At 49.9% G+C, this 15,075-nt stretch overlaps 1 protein-coding gene across 4 annotated transcripts in view; it reads left to right on the forward strand.

The window, feature by feature from the left end:
- ST8SIA5 (ST8 alpha-N-acetyl-neuraminide alpha-2,8-sialyltransferase 5) overlaps positions 1-15,075 on the forward strand; it is an 81,295-nt gene that overhangs the window by 23,672 nt on the left and 42,548 nt on the right. For all 4 annotated transcript variants that reach the window (XM_040478914.1, XM_040478917.1, XM_040478913.1 and 1 more), the window contains exon 2: positions 1-136. This exon is cut by the window's left edge and continues 1 nt beyond it. In XM_040478914.1, coding sequence (XP_040334848.1) covers positions 6-136 — 131 coding nt within the window. In that variant the 5' untranslated portion in view covers positions 1-5. The remainder of the gene's footprint in view (positions 137-15,075) is intronic.

Here is a 15,075-nt window from a genome sequence, read left to right on the forward strand (position 1 = left end):
CCAGGATGCGCTACGCCGACCCCTCGGCGAACCGGGATTTGTTGGGGAACCGAACTTTACTCTTCATCTTCATCTGCGCCTTCGCCTTGGTGACCTTGCTGCAACAGATCTTGTATGGCAGAAACTACATCAAGAGGTAAGAAAGTCTGAGCGCGGGCGGGGGGGTGCACGGAGCCCGCGGGCGAACCCCCGGGTGGCGGCCACAGAGTCGGCCCGGGTGTCCCCGGGCTGAGTGACGGTGGCTCCGCACTTGGCTTCCAGCACTGCCGCGTTAGGTTTGGGTCGTGGCTCTCCGAAGCGCATCTCATCTCCCAGCGGGAGGAGAGCGCCTGCCCAGCGTGGGCCAGAGGGGTGCGACAACTTTGTTCTCTTGTGACAATGGGGGGCAGGTTGGAATTCCGAGCCGCCGAGCTGCCGATAAATCCATCTGAATGCCCCGAGGAGCCACGGGGTCAGATCGGAGTCGTCCACATCTACAGTGCCGTGGCCATTTGGTTGGAGGGGAGGCTCCCAGGAGCGGAGGGCTCAAAACCCAATAGATCACCCCGTGAATCCTGAACTTTTGGTAGGGCTTCCAGGTGGAAAGCATTCCCCCTCCCCGCAGGAGTGCAGGGTAAGGTGGGGAGAGAGAGGTGGGCGGGACGGTGCCACAGGGATAGGGAATTTTAATCACCCAGTAACCGCTGGGTGTGTGAAACTCACAACCCGATCCCTTCTGAGACAAATTGTTCTTTCTCCACCTTACACGGAAGGTCAGAGCTGCGGCAGAAGTTAGCTCTCCCCTCGTTGGCTCGCTTCCCACCCCACCCCGTCCACGCGCGAACTCCCGTTCAGAGAAAGAGAGCAGTGGGAGGGTGTCACGGCCTCGGTCGCTGTGTGTGCGAAATGCCAGCCGTTTCCTTCTGCTGGGGGGCGGGGGGGGGGGGAGACGCTTCGGGTTACTCTAGCTGGTTTCAGAGCTGCGGGAGAGTGCTGACCCTAGGATACTCCCACATCAGAGCCTCTTTTGGAAATAGCCTACCTCTCCTTCGGGCTGCAGGTCTTGGCTGCCGGTGCCTCCCCACATTCGCTCACTGCCCCTCCCCCCAGGCCGATGGAAAACAAGAGGCCTCTCCAGCTGCATACACGTCTTGTCTTCTCCAGACTTCCAAATATTAAAACGGTTGTTCTCTTTTCGTCGTTCGGGTTCCACATCAGTCACTTGTGCCTCTAGTTCGTGCCCCTGGTTTGGGTGAGGGTTGCTGCTGGGTTTCCTTCCAGAAGCAGGAAAGCCAGGCAGTTAGGCTATTTCCCCTTCCACGTCCCAGAGCTGGGGAGTCTGAGGTCCCTTGTCCAGGACGTTTGTGGACATTTGGCCTCTGCTCCTGACCTCCCCAGGCAGCACTGTTGCCTGGTTAAAAGCAGCTGCTGAGCTTTGCATGGTGCTGGGGGCTTTGAAGGACAGTTTCAGAGTTTCCTGGCCTGCCCCGGTTTGCCTCCTCTTCCGGCCACAGCTGCCCCTGCAAGATAACCCTACACAAGGGCCGCTGGGCCCCAAACGGCCTCCACCTGCACTTGCGACGCAGCGGGGTGGCTCTGGGTTCCTGCACCCTGCTGGTACCTGCAGCACCACTGGGGCTGCTGGGATCCCTGCTGCCTTGTCAACAGTGGGAAAACATCAGTGCCCAGGGGAAACGCCAGCTCAACTACTAACTGGTTGCTCTGGCAAGCCCTCCCGGGTGTCGGTGTCAGGTGGGGGTGCTAGCTGCCTCCCATCCCTCCCTCACACAGAGATCCTGACTCCCTAAATCTCAGCTGCCACCTCCCAGGCTGCACTCCATCGACTTGGGCTCATCCAGTCAGGCAAACAGAACCTGCACATACCTGATCCTGGAAGGATGCTGTGAGGGTCTGTGAAGATGATTCCGCGGTCCTGGTATTCAGGGGCTTTGAGGTCTCTTTGGGGAAACAAAAGGACCACAAAGGAGATAGATAAGTAGTCAGTGTTAATTAAATTGCCGGAGGAAGGAAGTTCCAGTGGACTGGAGTAGTTAGGGAAGACTGCCTGGAGGAGGTAGAAATTAAGCAGGCCCTTGAAGGAAGCAGAAGATTTAGGTGGGTGTGTTCGGGGCGTGTGGGGGGGGGGTGGGTGGAAGGGGTAGTGCACATTCCAGAACTGAAGAGGGTGCGAGCAAAGGCGCCACACCCTTCTACATCTCCCATGCCTGGACTACCCACCTACCTGTTTACCTGTCTCGTTTGTTACACATCTCATTGTGATGAACTGACCTGATGTGATTATTGGTCTGTGTCCTGTGTGGAAAACACTCCACACTTGAGTGTTCCCCAGACAGAGGTCTTGAGACAGCCTCATGAGAATCACTCACGGGGCCACTGAAATGCAGATTCTTGGGCTCAGAATCTGAGCCTCTGGGGATGGAGCCAGTACCTGCTTTTTTCATAGGCTCCCCAGCTGACTCGTAGCAAGCTCCCCCCTGCCGCTCTAGATCTACAGTTCTCTGCGGGGAGAGGAGCGTTACCCCCAGGCAGTATCTGGGCACATTTTTGGTTGTCACATTGAGAGAGAGTGCTACTGGCACGTTAAGGGTAGGGGCCAGGGATGCTGCTAAAGATCTGACAGTGCATCACCTGCCTCCCACAAGAAGGCATCGCCCAGCCCCAACTACCAGTGCTGAAGTGGAGAAACCCTGCTCTAGACTGAAAGCCCCAGGAGGCAGGGATTCGCTCTGTTTTGTTCCCACCTGCACCCTGAGCACCAGATATGGTTGCCTGGCACACAGTAAGCTCTCGATAAATACTGGATAATGAAGAAATGATTGAAAGTGGTGTGTGTGCGCCCAGGGTAATCGGAAGATGCAGTGAAGAAATGGGTCCAGCTGGTAGAAGGGGGAGTGTGGACAAGGAGGACCAGATGTAACGTTGGGCGAGAAGCTTCAGTAGGTGCTTTGTGGATTGGGAAGGACAGTTTGAACTTGGTTCATTCAGTTGTAGGGAGCCACATGGGGTCTTTGAGTAGAGTAGTGATATGATAAAAGCCACTAGGAAGGAAGGTTTTCTGGGTTTTGTAAGGAGAGGTTAGCAATGGGGAGAGACTGGGAGGCCATTGTCACAACCTGGTCAAAAGTGAGGAGAATCTGGTGTAGGGGCAGATCCCCTTTAGACCTCGGGGATTCCTGAAGGCTGCTGCCCTTTGCGTCTGTGCTGGGCTGGGTTGATGATGTATTCAGCAAAGCCTCCATTGTTAACCACCTCACAAAGAGTTCACGGGCACAAAGACGGCAGACTGTCTCAGTGAGAGTCAGGGACAGGTTTCCCTAGAAGGGAAGGGGGGGATGTGAGCGGATATGTGTTCTTTCTTTGGACGCCTGGCCTCTCAATGTGCTGTGCAGTGGTCACTTCTGGGAGTTCCCAGTCAGGACTCTGGGGACCCATCTTGCAAACGCCTCTGGTGGTCAGGAGGGGAGAAGGGGGGCAGTGCAGAGGGCCCAGGGGGCATAGTGTCTCTAAGGAGACTCTGTGGATTGGGAAGAAAACAACATGAGACACAACTGCGAAGTTTGTCCTTGATGTTCTTGGCTTCCTCGTGTCTGTTCTTGGTTGAACAAGTGCTTAGTGAAGATTTGCTGTATGCTAAACGGTGCACTAAATTCTGAGGACAGTGGTGTGCAAGACGAACACAGCCCAGGGGCTCTGGGGAGCGTGCAGTCTCTTGGGAAGACGGAAAGGCACATGATACACGCATAAGCCAAACTGGAGGTGTGAGCAAAGGACTCCAAAAATGAGTAGGGGGCCATAGTGGATCAGGATAGTTTCAAGGTACATGGAGGCATATGAAGGGAGTCTGAAAGAGAAATGACTACAGGCATAGGGGGAGGTGGAAGGAAGGGGGATGAAACCCAGCTTGAATAAGGACTGCAAAGTGCAGAGGGAAGTGAAGTAATTCTGCATAACTAGAAAGTCACAGCTGTATAGTGGGGGGCGGGGTGCAAGGTGAGGCAGGCAGGGCTTGATTATGGAGAGTCAAGTAGGAGATGTGTGAGAAAAGCATGTTTGGAGGAAGGAGGGTAACAGATTTGAGTCTGGATCTGTTAAGACACTACAAGAGATCCACCTAGAGCAATCCTGCAGCTCCTTGGGAATGAGCTCCAGAACTGGGGGTGGGGTGGGGGGGGGGGGGGGGGGGGGGGGGGGGGGAGAGCCAGGCTAGCAATGGAGCTGGTGCAGTCACCATCGAAATCAGCATTTTCCCACCCTTTATCATTGTTATCCACAGTAAGAAATAGGCCAGAGATCTCGAACACACCCATATACACATCCATCTGAAACAAACATTTTGTGAAACACTATTTGGCCTTATGATAAGAAATACGCTTTTGGGGCGCCTGGGTGGCTCAGTCGGTTAAGCGTCTGACTTCGGCTCGGGTCACGATCTCCCGGTTTGTGAGTTTAAGCCCCTCATCGGGCTCTGTGCTGACAGCTCAGAGCCTGGAGCCTGCTTCAGATGCTGTGTCTCCCTCTCTCTGCGTCCCTCCCCCACTTGTACTCTGTCTCTCAAAAATAAATAAACGTTAAAAATTAAAAAAAAAAAAATGAAAGAAAGAAATACGCTTTGGGCGCCTGAATGGCTTAGTTGGTTGAGCATCCAACTTCGGCTCAGGTCATGATCTCACAGTGAGTTCAAGCCCCACCTCGGGTCTCGCTGCTGTCAGCACAGAGCCTGCTTCTGATCCTCTGTCTCCCTCTCTCTGCCATCCCTCCGCTTGTGCTCTCTCTCCCTCCCTCAAAAATAAACAGTTAAGAAAAGAAAAGAAATATGCTTTAATATTTTTTATTCCGCTTCACTTTAAAAAACAAATCCAGCCTTAAAAAGGAAGGGAAATCCGATGCATGCTACAGCGTGGATGAATCTTGAAGACATTCTGCTAAAATAACCAGGCGCAAAATGACAAATATGGTATGTTTCCCCTACATGAGGCACCTAGAGTAGTCAATTCATAGACATGGAAAGTAGAATGGCGGTTGCTAGAGGCTAGAGGTGGGGTGGCAATTAGTGTCTAATGGGTACAGAGTTTCAGTTTGGGAAGATGAAAAAGTTTTGGAGATGGAGGGGGGTGATGGTTACCCAACAGATTGGGTACACTTAATACCCTTGAACTGTAGACTTAAAAAATGGCTACAATGGTAAATTTCTGTTGCGTATATTTTACCACAATCCAAAAACTTAAAAAATTCTAGGGGCAAACCACCCACACGATCTTATAACCTGTTGGTTTGAAACCCTTTGTTGGAAAAACACTGGTCCCTGTGATGAGGTTGGATGAGGTCACCCAGGAGAGAACAGAATGAAAGATGATGAAGGTCGGGGCACAAAGGAGAGCCTTGAGGTATGCCGGCACCTAAGGGTCTGGAGAGGAGAGCTGGCTCTGGAAACTGAGGCTGCATAGAGTAGAGGGGAACAGGTGTTAAGGAAACCAAGGGATACTGGTGCCAGGCAAGGAGCAGTCACCTGTGACACACACAGCAGAGGGATCAGGTAGGATACCGCCCACTTGGATTTGGGGAGGATGGGTCAAACAAAAGAAGGAGTTTCTAGAATCAGGGGCATGAAAATTGTACCCTCTTCCTTTAAGCCCTCCACTGCCTCCATGCTCCTTTGTTAGTGAAGCTTTTACTTCACATAAACTTGCATCCCTAGAGTGCTGGGGACTTCTAGGACTTACACCTTAACAGAGGGTCAGGGAAAGGGCAATAGTTGTTTTTGTTGTTGTCGTTGTTGTTTCTTTTTTAGGTAGAAAGAAAGGTCATTGCAGATTTTTGTACAATCTGGTCTCAACCTGCCTTTTTTTTTTTCACTTTAATTTTTTAATTTTTATTTTTTTAAGGTTTATGTATTTTGAGGGAGGGAGGGAGGGAGAGAGAGAGAGACAGAGAGAATGAGAATGCAAGTGAGCAGGGGAGGGGCAGAGAGAAAGGGAGAGAGAATCCCAAGCAGGCTCTGCATTGTCAGTGCAGAGCCAGACTTGGGACTGGATCCCATGAACCCTGGGATCATGACCTGGACTGAAATCAAAGTCAGACCCTTAACCGACTGAGCCACCCAGGTGCCCCGTAAAAACATAATTTTAAAAATTATATTTTCTAAGCACTTGTAGCTAGTATATAGAAATAAATTTGATTTTTTTGGTATACTGATTATATAATCAGCAACCTGGATAATGTATACATAAGGACAATAATTTATCTGTAGAGTCTTCTGGAATTTCTACATAGACTTTTTCTCTTTTATCCCAACCCTATACCTTAATTAGTTTTCTTATCTTATTGAGTTGGCTAGGACCTTTGCTGTAATGTTCAATAAAAATGTCATAGTGAATATCCTGGCCTTAATCCTCATTTTTTCCTTCTTTTTAAACTTTGTTTTTAAATAGCTTTATCAAAATATAATTTGCCCACTTAAAGCGTACAGTTAAATGACTTGGGGTATATTCACACCATTGTGTGTCCATCACCGCCATCAATGTTAGAATATTTTCATTACCCCAAAAAGAAACCCAGGACTCCTTCACCATCATGACCCCTGGTACTCTCATCTCTCCCAGCTGTAGGGATATATACACACTCTAGTGTATTTCCTGTCTCTATAGGTTTGTCTCTTCTGGGCATTTCATACAAATGGCATCATATGCTATGTGTCCAATATGACCGGCATCTTTCATTAAGCTTGATGTTTTCAAAGGTCATCCATGTTATGATATGCGTCAAGTACTTCATTTCTTTTTGTTTATCTTTTTGTTGCTCAATAGGATTCCATTTATAAATAGGCCACATTTTGTCCGTTCTGCAGTGGTAGAGATTCAGTTCTTGTTTTTGCTGTTATGAATAATGCTGTGATGAGCATTTATGTGCAGGTTTTTGTGTGGACATCCATTTCCATTTCTCTTGGGTATCTACTGGCAAGTGCAATTGCTGGGTCATGTGGTAACGCTATGTTACGCCATTTGAGGAATTGCCAGACTCTTTTCCAAAGTGGTTACACCATTTTATACTCCCTCCAAGCAGTGCATGAGCACTCCGATTTTTCCACAGTTTTTAAAACACTCATTATTGTCTATCCTTTTGGTCATAGCCATCTCAATGGGTTTGAAGCGGTATTTCGTTGTGGGTTTGATTTCGTATTTCCTTGATGACTAATGATGTGGAACAGACTTTCAAGTACTTCCTGGCCAATTGTATATTTTCTTTGGAGAAATGTCTATTCAGATCCGTTGCCCATTTTCAAATTGGATGAGTTGTCCTTTTATGATTGTGAGAGTTCTTTGTAGATTCTAAATATAAGTCCCTTATCAAATATATAATTTCTAAAACATTTCTCTCATTCTGGGGGTTGACTTTTTTACTTCTTTTAAGCGTGAAAGTTTTTAATTCTGGTGAATTCTGATTCATGTATATGTATTTTGCTGTTGGTCTCTTGTGCTTTAGATACCGTATCTAAGAAGTCACTGCCCATGCCCGCTGACCAGCGTCACAAAGATTTACCCGTGTGTTTTCTTCTAAGAGTTTTATAATTTTAGCTCTTAGGTTGAAGTCTTTGCTCCACTTGAGTTGAGTTTTGTGTATGGTGTGACCAAATCTAACCTTAAGGGGAATGATGGTTCAGGTGTCTGCAGTGAGTATATCTGCTTAGTGCTTTGGTTTGTTTTTTTTTTTTTTTTTTTTAATTTTTTTTTTCAACGTTTATTTATTTTTGGGACAGAGAGAGACAGAGCATGAACGGGGAAGGGGCAGAGAGAGAGGGAGACACAGAATCGGAAACAGGCTCCAGGCTCTGAGCCATCAGCCCAGAGCCTGACGCGGGGCTCGAACTCACGGACCGCGAGATCGTGACCTGGCTGAAGTCGGACGCTTAACCGACTGCGCCACCCAGGCGCCCCAGTGCTTTGGTTTTTTTATAGATAAGCTCTAAGAGATTAAGACGACTCCGTTGTAGAATATGCCAACACATTTTGCTTACTTGTTTTATGGTATTTGGATATTCATTTTAGCAGATGATTTTTCTACCTTGGTTGGGTGATATATAGGTTTTTCTTGCCTTCAATCTTTTGATGTGATAAATTCCATTAGTAGATGTTAAACTTATAATTTTAGGGATAAACCCAGCTTGTTGATAGTGTATTATTTATTTTCTGTGACGTGAGGTTTTGTTGAGTAAAATTTTTATTTAAGATATTGTATCTTATGTTATTGAATGCTACTGGTGTGTGATTTTCGCTTATAATGCTGCCTTTGTCTTGTCTTAAAACCAGTCTTGTAAAAGGAGTTGGGGGATATTCCCTCTTCATTCTGTGGAATGATTTATGCAGGTTTGAGATCATCTGTTCTTTGAAAGCTTGGTAGAACTCGCCTGCACAGCCATCCACACCTAATGTTTTCCTTGTGGGAAGGCCATAAGTTACTAATTCCATTCCTTTAATGGTTAAAGATGATTTGGGTTTTCTATTTTTTCCATCACGCAGGAGCAGAGGTTGGGTCTACTTTGTCCTGCCTTTCGTGGAGAAAACTCCCCTGTACGCTCTCTTCCCTCCAGCCTTGCTCTCTCCTGTGTCGGGAGGGTGCAGATCTGGGCTGCCTGCATGTGGCTGGTGCAGGCCTGAGACCTGAGGATATGAAACTGGGTCAAGGAAAAGCACAGCCTGACTCTGTGCTGTATCTGAAATGTGTGTTTGAAGCCTCTCCTCGAGGAGCCACCCCTCCTTCTGTTCGGCTGCCCTGAGAAGCAGGCACAGCCCAGGAGATGGGACCATAGGGGCTGGAGGGTCTACCCAGGGGCTGGTTCTGGAGGGGAAGGGTGCCTAGTGGGGACCTGGTGGAGATGGACGGTCCCCCAGAGAGGAGAAAGATGCCACGCTGACTGCCACCGGGGTGTGTGCTGTCCTTATCATTTCTCTGGTCATGACCTTATCATTTCTCTGGTCAGAGCAAGCTTGTCTTGAGCCCCTGCTGCAGGGCTGGGACTCGGGTAAGGCAAGCCAGGCACCCAGGGGACAGAACTCATGAAGGCCTCCTCTTTGGGGTCTACCCTGCCCTTGCACGAGCCTGGGATCAGGGGCTGACTGCAATTTTGCACCCCGGGAGTCTTGCTTGCCTCAGTGCAGTCCCGCGTCTGACCTGCTGTGTGCCCCTTCCGCTCTTGGTCGGGGTGTCAGCTCCCCGTCCCTTCCCCAGAGGTCCCCCAGAGGCACAGTGCTGTTCTCTCACTCCTCTCCCTACCCCTTTCTCTGGCCAGTTCTTTTCTTTTTGACATCTGTACTTTTTCAGGGAAATTTTACCTCTTAGAGGACTTGGCATCTCTTCTTTGACTTATCCAGGCCCACTCACTTCTCATCTAAGACCCTCTCATCCAAAACATCTCTAGTTTAGCCCTTCACCCTGTGTGTAAGGACCCCCGCCCCTTCCCCACCACACACAGGGGAAGGATTCATTAGCTAATGATATTATTAACATTCCTTAAGGGTTTATGAGCCAGGCTCTGACCTTAGGAGATAATCCTAAAGGAGGATTATTTCATTTAATCCTTACAGCAGTCCTGCTAAATAGAGACAGTCATCCTCATTTAATACTCAGAGAGGGTGAGTAACTTGTATGAGGTCACAAAGCTTGTAAGACCCTTAAAAGAGGTGTTTTTTTTTTTAATTTTAATGTTTATTTATTTTTGATAGAGGGAGACACAGAATCTGAAGCAGGCTCCAGACTCTGAGCTGTCAGCACAGAGCCCAACGTGGGGCTCGAACTCACAAACCATGAGATCATGACTTGAGCCGAAGTCAGACACTTAACGGACTGAGCCACCCAGGTGCCCCTAAAAGAGATGTTTTACCCATCTCCCAATTCCCAGGACCCAGCACAGTGCCTGACATTGATCATTGAGTGAATGCATACATACAAAGGGAACCTCTAAACTTTTCCTAAAAACAGACAAACGTCAACTAAATGTGCACTCGGCTTTGAACCAGGGGGAGGAGGGGATGTTACCGAAGACTTATTAGATATGATACATGTTCTTAAGGAACTTACAGCACACTTAAAGAGACAGACATCAAAAATATGTAAACTGTATAAATAAGCCTGTAACTGTGTGGCATAGATGACAAATTTCGTAGGTTTCAAAGGTGAGAGCAGTTGGGATGATGAGTAGCCGGGTGGGACCTGATGTGGGCTTTGGAGAGCCAGTGCGCTTCACGGGGGTGATTCAGGGGGCAGGCTGGGGTGTTGAGGCTGCAGGAGCAGGTGATGGAAACCACCGAAGGCTTTTGAATTTCTTTTATTCCCTAGTGCTCTGTGAGCCGGGGGGCCTCTCTGGTCTCTGCTGAGTCCTCTGCAGTGTGAGTGGATGGCCAAGAGGGCTGCTCTCTCTCTCCCGGCTCTGAGGAGGTGGGCCGGCCCTTCCGGACAGAGGCTTGGGCCGGGCTTTGCCAATCCTGTTTGCAAGGGGCCCACGGGTCCTGAAGAGCCCCTGGATGGTGGGGGATGGAAATGAGGCTGGTAAGCCAGGAGATGGCGTGTGGGACACCGCACAGCGAGGGTGCCACGCTTATTGGGAGAATGAAATGCATCCGTGCTCACCCCAGCCTGAGAGTGTATGCGATTTGTGCTGCTTCTGTTGAGTCTCTGAGCAAAGGAACCTAAGCCTCCGCCTCCACCCCCCCCCCAACCCCAGCTCACCATTCTTCCCCCTCCATTCTTCCCCAGCCAATCAGGCTGAGGATCAGTATTTCTGGGATCACCACTGCTGTTTCCCCAGAAATAAACCACAACCTTCCAAAAGAAGGCTTAAAAGGAGGCGGGACTCGCCTAGTGTTTTCTCTTTCTTCCCTGTCAGGCCGGGCTGCTGTCCTGACACAGGTTCATGACTCTGGGTCCAGTGCATGTAGAGCTGATGCTCCCACAGCTCCCACCCAGTGCCCTCCAGCTGGTGGGGTGGAGGCATTCTGCACATCAGTCTCACTCAGCCTCGCGTTGGGTTGGTTGATTAAGTGCTTGCCTTCTCGCTTCATTCGTTCATTCGTTCATTCATTCATTAGTTTGTTCGTTCATTCAGCAAGCATAACTTCCATGCCCTTTCTATACCAGACCTTTGGTGTCCAATATAATAGCCACTAGCCACGTGTGGCTGTGGAACACCGGAAATGAGACAGATCTAAACTAAGGTGTGTTGTGTGTAAGTATAAAATACACGCTAGATTTCAGATTTCAAAGACATAATATGAAAAAAGATGTAACATATCCCACTAATTTTTAAATTGATTATATGTTGAAATGACAATTTTTTTGATATATTAGATTAAATACAAATATATTGTTAAAATTAATTTCACTTTTTTTTTTTTTTTTTTTTTTTTTTTTGTAGAAACCTTTTTATTTTGAGAATTGTAGACTCACATACAGGTGTAAGAAATAGTCTGGAGAGAATCTGTATACCCTACTCCTGTTTCTCCAGATGGTAACATCTTGCAAAATTATAGTACCGATGTCACAACCAGGAAATTAACATTGATACAACCCATCAACCTTATTCAGACTTCACTGGTTTTACACACCACTCATTTGTGTGTCCGTATGTAGTCACTTCTATGGAATTTTATTAGGTGTTTTTATTGTGGCTAGCAGAACATTCTAGATTATGCATGTGGCTCCTGGTGTATTTCTGTTGGATTGTTCGGCTCGAGTCTCTGGTTGCCGAGATGTAGCAAACAGGTTCCCTTTCAAGGAGCTCATAGGGGGAGAGCGACCAACTACTCATGAAAAGTTCACAAACTCTGTTACGTTCTAACTCTCTCCAGGACAGAGAGACTCCTATGGTCTCAGTCCTTGTGGAAACCTGTGTCTTCAATGGATAAAGGAGACTACCGGTTTGAAACAGGGTGGGCCCTCCCCATCTGGCTCCCTCTTCCTCACCCCCACCCTCCACCACGTCCCCTCCCTCCTCTGCAGAGTCTCACAGGGTACCCCAGTGCTCCACAGAGCCAAACTTGGGAATCATTGGACGAGGCTGAGGATTTGAGGGGAGTCTTGAAGAAAGAGGAAGGTCTTGCCCTAGAGGATCAGAGAAGCAACCCTAGTCGGGTCTGGTGGAGCCGCTGTAACAAAGTACCACAAACTGGGCGGCTCCAACCGAAAGTTCTGGAGGCTGGAAGTCTATGATGAAGGTGTCAGCAGGGCTGGTTCTTCTGCGAGCTGTGAGGGAGAACCCGTTCCATGCCTGTCCCGTAGCTTCTGCGGCCTTGCCTGTCATCTTTGGCCTTCGTTGGCTTATAGGGTCTCCCCCTTCATCTTCACATGGCGCCCCCCCGCCGCGTACGTGTTGCTGTCCGAATTTCCTTTTTTTATATGGGGGCCCACCCTACTCCAGTATGACCTCATCCTAATTTAACTAATACCGTCTGTGATTCCCAAGTAAGGTCACCTTCACCGGTAGTGGGGGTCAGGACTTCAACATACGAATTTCGGAGGGACGGATACAACCCGTAGCAGGGGCCAAGGCTGGTGCAGGAATGAAATGACTGGAGAAGTTCAGCCGGATGGGGTTCCCCAGGTTTGGGAGAAGAGTGTGGGCTGCTGACCCCGGAGACACGCGCACACACAGGATCTGGGACACGTCATCAGAGGGAAAAGACAGAATTAGCGGGAGCTCTCAGAGCGGTTGGACTAAATGCATGGATGAGTGTTTGAGGGGACCCGCCCCCGATGTCTACATCACTCCTCTGCCTTCCAAGGAGCCAGGGGTCCCCACTCTGCTCACTGTGGTGTGCCATTTGGGCCCGGAGTGCCAGAGGACAGCAGGAAGGCTGTGTGTGTGCCCGCAGCTCCTCTCTCACCCCGTGCTCCACTTGCCGCAGCCCCTCTTGGAAGGGAGGTCTGGAACAGCGGCCCAGAGAACGCTGGATGTTTGGATGTCGGCTGAGGGGCCCAGGCTCTTCCGTGGTCTGTAGATTGGGGGTGGCAAGGTGGTCTCAGGACTGTGCCTGGAGCTTGTCTGGTTTCACTCTCTCTGGACCCCTCCCCTGGCTGGGTGTCTACATGTACACCTCCCCTGCCCCGGGCCCTGGCCCAGCAGCTCCTTAGCCAGAAGCCTCGGCAAAGCCACGGACGGCCGTTAAATCCAGGAGGCTCTATCTGCCTCCTGGGACCCTGGGTCCCAGGCCTGGGGGCTCTCAAGGAGGCCTCTGCAGTGCCTCAGGGGAGGACAGTCCCCCACTCCTCTGCTCCTCCCTCAGGAAGCTCCCACTACAACAGCTTTTCTGTTGCCCCAACTGGGTGAACCCTGGGGATGAATCCACTTCCCTTGCCCTCCTGAGGTTCTTCTGAGGGGGATGTTACCACCTGGCCCTTCACAGAGAAGTAGTGAGTCACTGGTGAGTCAGGAGCGGGGACAGGCGAGGGAGCATGGGGAACCTGGCAGTTAGGCCCATTAATCCCACTGAAAAGGCTTCCCAGCTGGCAGGCGTTTCCACCCTGATCCGGGTGGGAAGGTCCAAGCACCTTCTCCGACAGGCCTTTTCTGACCAGTTCCTTCTGTGGACCCGGAGCTGGGGGAGGCCTGGGGGGCCTTAGCGCTTGCAGACTCCTGGTGGCCCAGCTGAGCTCTTGGCTCCTCAGAAGATGACATTGGGCTCATCTCCCTCTCAGATGGTTTTGAGGGACCAGAAAGGTGGCGCTGTTTCTCTGAATAGATGCCCCATCACCGCCACCTGCCCTGTCTCACGCGGGGTCACTCTTGCCAGCCCCAGGAGAAGCCATCACCTCCGGCCTCGGGGCCCCTGCAGGTGTTGGCGCTCTCCTGGAACATCCTTCCTCCGGACCCACCTGCTGCCTCATCACCCACTTCCTGTCCTGCCCCATATCGCCTTCTCAGAGACGCCCTGACCCGAAACTCCTTACCCCCTCGCCGCCCTTTATTTATTCCACGGCACCTTTCACCCTCTGACACACTGCACGTCGATGACCTGTTAGCTTATTGTCGTCGTATCCGTCTCTCTCTGGTCGAGGTCCCTCCCTCTGGGGCAGGGCTTTTGTCTTTACTTTGTTCATTGTTGAATCCGAGCCCCCAGCCTGGCAGGGCTGTTCAATAAACATAGAATAATATAATAAGTATTTGGAATGTGTCTATGTATGTAATAAAATAAAAATAAAATAGCGTGAAGACAAAGGAAAGGTCTCCTCAGTCAGCTGTGAGGGACAACACAAGCGATTTGCTGGTTAATAATGGAAAAGTGGTTGTCCATTTCATTTCACAAACTTGGTGCGAAAGAGCTCATTTCCTTTTTTTTGTTGTTTTTTTTTTTTTTCTTTTAATTAAACCTTATCCAGGGGCGCCTGGGTGGCTCACCTGGTTGAGCGTCCGACTTCGGCTCAGGTCATAATCTCACGGTTCGTGAGTTTGAGCCCCGCACTGGGCTCGCTGCTGTCAGCCCAGACCCCGCTCAGATCCTCTGTCTGCCTCTCTCTGACTCTCCCCTGCTCACATTCTCTCTCTCAAAAATGAATAAACATTTATTTCAAAAAAAGAAAAAGCCCACCTTATCCACCAGCTGGTGGGTAACTGAGTCTATCATCATGGAGGTGCATGCCTTCCTTTTACCCCCCCGTCCCCACCCCAGGGTTTATGCGGAACAAACAGTTGGGGGCTCCCTAGCCACCCCAGCCTCGGTCAGTCTGCGCACTGCTTTCTGGAGGCTTTTGGAACCCTAGGTGCAGCTTCCTGGGGTGCCCCGAGCAGTGGGCTTTCTGAGGCCCTGCTGTCTGTCTAGAGGGGGAAGTGGTGGGGAAACCCCAGGCCTCCTGGACTTGAAGCATCTTCTGCCAGCCACCCCTCCTAGACCTGGGGGACCCCCTCCCCTCCTGGTGCCAGCTCAGTTTCTTCAGGGGGCTGGGAAGCTTCAGCCTTCACAACCCACACGGCCCTGAAGTAAGAGGATAAAAAAGCCCAGCTCCCTTCTTGGAGTGGGAGAGGGAATAAATAATTCAACAGATTATCCTCCCACGAAAGTTACATACTGATGTTTTCTGAATGACTTTCTT

Source organism: Herpailurus yagouaroundi, unplaced genomic scaffold (genome assembly GCF_014898765.1).
Source record: "Herpailurus yagouaroundi ecotype Mexico unplaced genomic scaffold, PumYag 142, whole genome shotgun sequence".
NCBI classification, from domain to species: Eukaryota; Metazoa; Chordata; class Mammalia; order Carnivora; family Felidae; genus Herpailurus; species Herpailurus yagouaroundi.